Source organism: Galeopterus variegatus, unplaced genomic scaffold, assembly GCF_000696425.1.
Source record: "Galeopterus variegatus unplaced genomic scaffold, G_variegatus-3.0.2 Scaffold325, whole genome shotgun sequence".
In the NCBI taxonomy this organism is placed as follows: domain Eukaryota; kingdom Metazoa; phylum Chordata; class Mammalia; order Dermoptera; family Cynocephalidae; genus Galeopterus; species Galeopterus variegatus.
This window is the reverse complement of record NW_007726436.1, coordinates 627031-633565: the sequence shown is the minus strand read 5'-3', so window position 1 is coordinate 633565 and position 6535 is coordinate 627031. Positions and strand designations below refer to the sequence as shown.

Below are 6535 nucleotides of genomic sequence, written 5' to 3'. Positions count from 1 at the left end.
TCCCTGTGCAGCAATTTTGGTTTCTATTTTAAACAGCTTGGGTTGGTTGCTTCCCTGCCTTCCTGCTGGGTGTTTACAGTGAGAAAAATAATTGGTAATATTTGCACAGATGTGCTGGCACTGCAGCTCATCACGGGCACCTTTACCCAGGGGATCCTCCCTGCCCCCAGCCTCTCTCTGCCAGCCTGAGGAGCCAGCCTGAAAGGGAGTACTGAAGCCCCATGCCTCCCAGGAGCCTCAGGCAGTGAGCGCATGCAGAACTGGGAAGCAGGAGGCCTAAAGGGCTCCAGGTATGCTGGAGGCAGGCCTCAGCCCGAAGGAGGGGCCTGATGTCACTGCCTGTGCTCCAGGGACTGATCAAGACAAGCCCAGGCTCCACGGGATGGGCTCCATTTCTGATTCCATTTTCTCCTGCAGAGCCTGAATTTATAGCTGAGTGTAGGGATGGGGGTAAAAAGGGGAGGAAGCATGACCAGGGTTGAAAATAGGACATCATTTGGCTTCTCTTTCCCTTTCTCAAGGCCTGAAACAGCATTCTGGAGAGCTAAGAAAGTGTTGGGAATTGTCTGGGCCGTGAGGCAGCCTGTCAGCCCAAGCAGGGCCTGGACTGGGGAGTGTGCTGCCCAATGTCCATTCCAGGGCCCCGAGCCCACCTGGTGATGGGGTGCGACCCCAGAGTAGGCAGGGCCCTGTAACAGTCCTCAGCCTCCATGGCCCCTTCTTCACCCCTTGCATGTGCACATGCTGCATGTGTGGGTACACATGTGAGTTGTGCTGCATGTGTGAGCTGTGCATGTGCATGTGTGTGCACCTGTGCATGAAGGTGTACATGGTTGCATGGCTGTGCCTGTGTGTGTTGTATGCATGCGTGAGGGTGCATGCATATGCAACTGTGTGCACATATGTGGTGTATGTATGTGTGCATTTGAATGTGTATGTGTGTGCCTGGGTTTCGGTTTCCCCCAGAGACCAACCCAGAGACAAGGATGCAATTGCAGCTAGTTTATTTCGAGGTGATCCCAGGAAGCACAGTGGGGGAGTGGGGAAGAAGACAGAGAGAGGAAGGCAGCCAGTGAGGGGCATGGATCAGGCAGACTGCTGCTATGGGCAACTCAGTCCCACCGGGGAACCCTGGGAGCCAGTGTAGAACATGACGAGCATTCTCCCACCCAAGGGGCAAGACATCTGGGGTGTTTATCCACCTACTCCCAACTGTCATTAGCTGAAGTCTGCATTAGCTCTCTGGCCAAGTGTCACAGGGTTCCCACCCCAGGAAGCAGCCTTTAACGCAGAGAGGTGAATGCAGAGGGGACCTGGCTGGGCACCTCTGCCTCTACTGCTGGGTGGGTGGGTGTGGGAGATGCAGTGATATGTTGCTCAGGGCCCCTTCAGGAAGGATGGACAGTCCTCCAGCTGTGCAGGTACTGGCAGCAAACAGCCTTTGGGGCAAGCTCCTTTGAGGGTTGCCTCAGCTGAAGAATGCTGCCTTGCCTGAGGTCACATCCCCTCTCTGGGTGGTCCACATCCAATGACTGATTGACGGGGGACAGAAAGGCTTGGCTCTTCACCCCAACTTGGGTCAATTCTAAAGGGCATACTGGCTCCACTGTGGGTTGGCCCAAACCGTCACTCGGAGGCATTGCAGCCTGAGCTTTCCCTCTGCCCAGAACTGCCTCTTCCCTTCCACAAATGCTATCCCAAGAGTGGCCCCAAATGTGCATCCTACAGGTTAATCTCTGCCTTGGGCACCCAGACCGTGCAGCATGTGTGTGTGCACATGTGCATCGCTATGTTTTACAGGTAGGTGCACATGCCGTGGGGCATGCATAGCCCACCTCCTCAGGCCCTTCTATGCACAGTGACTGAGAGGCCAGGCCAGTCCCTTTGCTGGCCCAGATCGAGAGGATGGTGTAGATTTGATGCTGAGGCTGGGGCCTGAGGCAGGCAGAGATGGCTGCTTCTTTACACCACCCAGGAGCAGCCCCTGGGATGGAAGATATGGGAGACCCAAGAGTAGGCAGCAGGGGAGTGGAGTGGGTTGACCCCCACACCCCGTGTCCACCCTTGGTAGCACCAGGCAGCTCTGTGGAGCCTCGATCACTCTGGCTCACATCTCTGCCTCCCTGGCCTCCGAGGCTCTTGAGCCTAGAAGCGATTTTTCTCCAGGCATGGATCCTGTCTCGATCCTGCCTCATCTGTACTCTAAGCAGATAAGTCCTGGGACATGTAGACACTGGCCACCCTCCTCCCAAGGCCCATATGTGGGCTTGTTCTCTCCAGAGGCTGCTGGGGGTCAGGAGCAGCAGACCTGGCGATAGAGGTCAGTCTTGGAGAGGAATGGGATGCAGGCAAGGACAGCAAGAGGCCCGGGGGCACCAAGTGTTACGGAAATGTTTATTACATTACAACTGCTGATGATGCCAGGAGTGAAGGGCTGGGCGACGCGCAAGGTGAGGGAGGACGGTGGGGGAGGTGACAGGCAGTGGTGGAGCCACAGCCCTCGCCTCTGGTTGGGGCACAGGAATGGCCACGTCCTCAAATCATATACAACAGGGTCCTGCAGCTTGAGCCGAACAGGCCTGTCCTCCCAATGTACTGCCCTGCTGCCTGCCTGGGCTTAAAAATTCTGGATATTTCCCAGTGGTCGGGAGTGTCAAGAGTAGCCTTGAACAGGGAGTGAAGATGGCCTAGGCCTGGCTAGGGGCCCCCAGCATTCAGAGGTGGGAAAACATCACTGGGCTTTGAGAGACTGGCCCCAACGTCCTCCTTGAGTTTCTGGAGCCCTCACAAATGGCTGCAATTTGGCTCCAGCCTGGATGCTTCAGGAAGAATTTAAACAGCTTGGAAACCCCCCATGGGAGGCTCCTGCCACACCCCTGCCCACAAATGCAAGGAGTTATGTGAAAACAAATCCCTTAGATGAATTCTACTCATCCTTCTAGGCCTTGCTCAAGGGACACCTCCTCCAGGAAGGCTTCCTGCACACGGCTGGCTATGCAGCAGCCCACGCCCGGCCTGTGTCCCTCCCCTCGTCTACACTGCCTTTTCCCCAGGGTCTCCTCACTGCGCTTCCCACAGGGCTGGATCTAACGCCTGCACTCAGTGGCTTGTGGGCTGCTGGCACTCTCTCTCAGTCTACCTGGAATGGCACCAACTCAGGGCCTTCCAGGTAGTGTCCACAAAAGGATGAGGGGGGCCAGAAACAGGGGCAGAATGGGGAGGCCCATGTGGTCCAGGAATATTGCAGGGCCCTCCAGTCTCTGTCATCACATCTGCTTTTCATTCCTGCACAAAGAAGGTCCAAGAAACGGCCCTTGGCTCAGAGTTTACATGCTAAGATTGCTCTATCTAGGATCTGCAGCATCTTGCAAGCCTACCAGAGAGATAAGCATCCCCCAGGATCAGAAAGTGCGAGAGGCCCCTGTGTTTCCACGTATTTCCTTCCTAGCTGGCTGGGGTATGGGCATCACGGAGCCAGAGAGTGGAATTGGGGGAAGCTCAGGCTGTCCCCAGGTATGGACTCCTCTGGGCTGAAAGGACTGGGTCAGGTGCCCCGTCCTGTGGGCACCACTCTTTCTCCCTGTAACCTCCTGTTCTTTGTGGGGAGGTTGACAGTGTAGGTAGTGGGCTGCCTGCAGGGCAGGAGACCTAGGGAATGGGCAGAATGGCTGAGCTAGGCCCTGCCGGGATGGCCTGGTGGGTGGCCCTGCCCTCTCCGCTTCCCCTCCACAGCCTGGGATAGAGAGCAGTGTCCCAGCCCCGCTCTGGGGCTGGAAGTGGTGGGCAGGAGAAAGTGAACGGTGAGCTTTGCAGGCTGCAGACTGGGAAGCCTCCCCCGAACAAGACATCTCATGGGTTCTCTTGGGCGGCCAGGGCTCTCCAGGGAGTCGGCAGCCCCAAGCCCCACCGCTGCCTCAGGGGAGACAGGGAGTCAGGATACAGGCCCTATTGGCCACTAGCCATGGCCGTTCTGGGACATGTAAGCTGCCAGAGCCACCACCACAGCTACATAGAGACCAGCCCCCACGGCGATGGAGAGTGTGGCCAGGAAGAGGGCCCGGCGGGAGGTGGCGCTGGCCAGGTGGAAGTCCCCCTTGGAGATGGCCTTGCTGGTCTAGGAAGAGAGACGTGCTGATGAAAGGGAGACCCCACGCCCAGCAAAACAGCCGCACCCGCCAGGCCCCTGACCCCCTCCTGCAGACGATGCCTCGTCCTCCCGCAGAGGGAGGCGGTGTGCTCTTACCCCCTGCGAGAAGTAGAAGGCAGCAATGCCCAGTGGCCAGAAGCAGCAGAGCATGGAGAAGAGAGTGAGGCCCAGGTGGTCCCTGGGGGGCAGCGTGAGGAAGTTGTCTTCGCTTTCACTCTCTGTCCAGGTTGCATCACTCTGCAAAACAGTGCAGAGTTTGGCCTGTCACGCTAGCAAGTCTAAAGAAAGGCGATACCCAACGGGCAATGGTGTGGAGCAACAGGCGATCTCGCCCGCTGCAGCGTGAGGAAGTTGTCTTCGCTTTCACTCTCTGTCCAGGTTGCATCACTCTGCAAAACAGTGCAGAGTTTGGCCTGTCACGCTAGCAAGAGTCTAAAGAAAGGCGATACCCAACGGGCAATGGTGTGGAGCAACAGGCGATCTCGCCCGCTGGTGGTGGGCATGTAGGTTGGCCTTGGCACTCTCTACCAAAAGCCTTAGCAATGACCCTGTGATTCCACTTTTAGGGATTTACTGCAAGGAAAGCGTGCAAGTATCCATGTCCAGGGATGTTCATCATAGGATAGCAACTGTGAAAGATGAGAAACACTCTCAATTCCAATGAGCAGGTGACCAAGTTAGTAAATGATGGAAGAACTTCCGATGGAAGACCATGTAATCACTAAAAAGCACCCTGTAGGAAAATATTCAATTACACAGAGTGATAATGAAATATGTTGTTTAGAGAAAGATCAGGTTATAAAACTATGTACAGCAAGATCTCTTTCTGGGAGTGGGATGCGGAAAAAACATGTAATAAAAACAGATTATCATCCACTAAGATAATAGCGTGATCTTCAGGTGGTTTTCTGTATTGAATTTAAATTACTTATGTAAGTAAGAAAGCAAGAACAACAATGCTATTCAACACTTAGTCACCTCATGCTAGTATTTCTCAGAGTATAACTGCACCTGTGTCAGAAGTACCTTCTCTTTGCATGCAGATTCCTAGGCCCCAATCCAGGCCTATTAAATCTCCATGTCTGGGGGTGGGGCCTTGGAAATCTGCATTTTAAACACCTGCGCTTACCTCCTCCTCCTCCTGGTCGTCCTCCGGGCCCTGCAGCTCCTCTTGAACTCCATAGGACACAGTCTGGATGGTGACATCCTCTTTGGCTTGGCTGGGTTCTGTTGACTGCTCTGTGGGCCCCACCGGGGGCTCCCTGCCCTCTGTGAAGCTGGTCTCGCAGCTGCCCACCCTGGGATCCTTGACCTTGTCCCTCCCCAGGAGACAGCTGGGCAGGTACCAGGCCTCCACAGCCAGCTGCAGGGAGCCTGGGTCCAGGAGTTGGTGGGTGTGTGTGGGGGCAGCACCACCCAGGAGGTAGGAGTAGAGCTTCTCCTGGCAGGACCAGCTGGGTGGAGCCTCGGGGCAGGGATAGGGGCGGTGGAGGTGGGCAGGGCGCCTAGGCAGCAGGGGGTTCTGTAGTTCACTCAGACTCTCCATGGCTCTGGGGCACCTGCCAGGGAGGGGAGCCTGGGCCAGCCAAGCAGTCCTCAGGGAGCCTGTCGGGAGAGCAAGACAGACAGATATTAAGGCAGGGCAGGTGCAGGACTGGAAGTGGTTGGGAGCGCAGGCTCTGCAGTCTGACTTGGCTCAAACCCTGCCTTTGCCATTTGCCAGCTGTGGGACCTTGAGCTGGCTGCTTACCTTCTGAGCCTCTGTATCTTTGTGAATTGGGGATAGCAGTAGCACTTAGCTTGTAGAGTTTGTTCACTCATGTATCCATTTAACACATAATTATTGAGCATTAACTATATGCTAGGCTTGTACAGATGCTGTAGGTACGGTGGTAAGAAATGTGAGAAGGTGTAGCCAGATAAAGGATGGTGGGTATGAGAGCCCGGGAAAAGGCTGGAGTGTCTTGGGGTACAGATGGAGGTGTGAGGTGGGGTGTGGGAGCCAGACCATGCAGCCCTGTTAGGATCTAAGGGGGCTGCAGGGCTCTCAGCGGGGGTGATAGGATGAGATTTGGGTCCTGAAGCCTTCCTCATGGCCATGTGAGGGGAGTGGGTTGGAGAGGGTGGGGCTGACTGTGACACCATTAGGGGGCTTTTGCTATGGCTTCAGGTAAACTGAAGATAACTGGGACTCGATGGTGCAGATGGAGAAAAGGGGATGGGCCTTGGGAGATATTGACAGGAATTGGTGGCAGGTGGGATTTGGAGTTCAGGGAGGATTTGTTTTAGGGTTGAATGGGACCATGCTTAGCCCAGAGCTTGGCATGTGGTATGTTCTCACAGAGGTCAGCTCTCGCTGGGGAAGAATGCTTCCACCCAGGCGTGGTC

At 55.6% G+C, this 6535-nt stretch overlaps 1 protein-coding gene across 1 annotated transcript; it reads right to left on the bottom strand.

Moving 5' to 3' along the window:
• Window positions 1-3955: 3955 nt before the first annotated feature.
• On the bottom strand, window positions 3956-5720 carry SYNDIG1L (synapse differentiation inducing 1-like). The gene is made up of 3 exons (XM_008567518.1): window positions 5277-5720; window positions 4244-4384; window positions 3956-4114 (listed from the first exon to the last, which is right to left on the bottom strand). Exons 1-3 carry the CDS (start codon window positions 5691-5693, stop codon window positions 3956-3958), a joined length of 717 nt encoding a protein of 238 aa, XP_008565740.1. The 5' UTR covers window positions 5694-5720.
• Window positions 5721-6535: the final 815 nt, after the last annotated feature.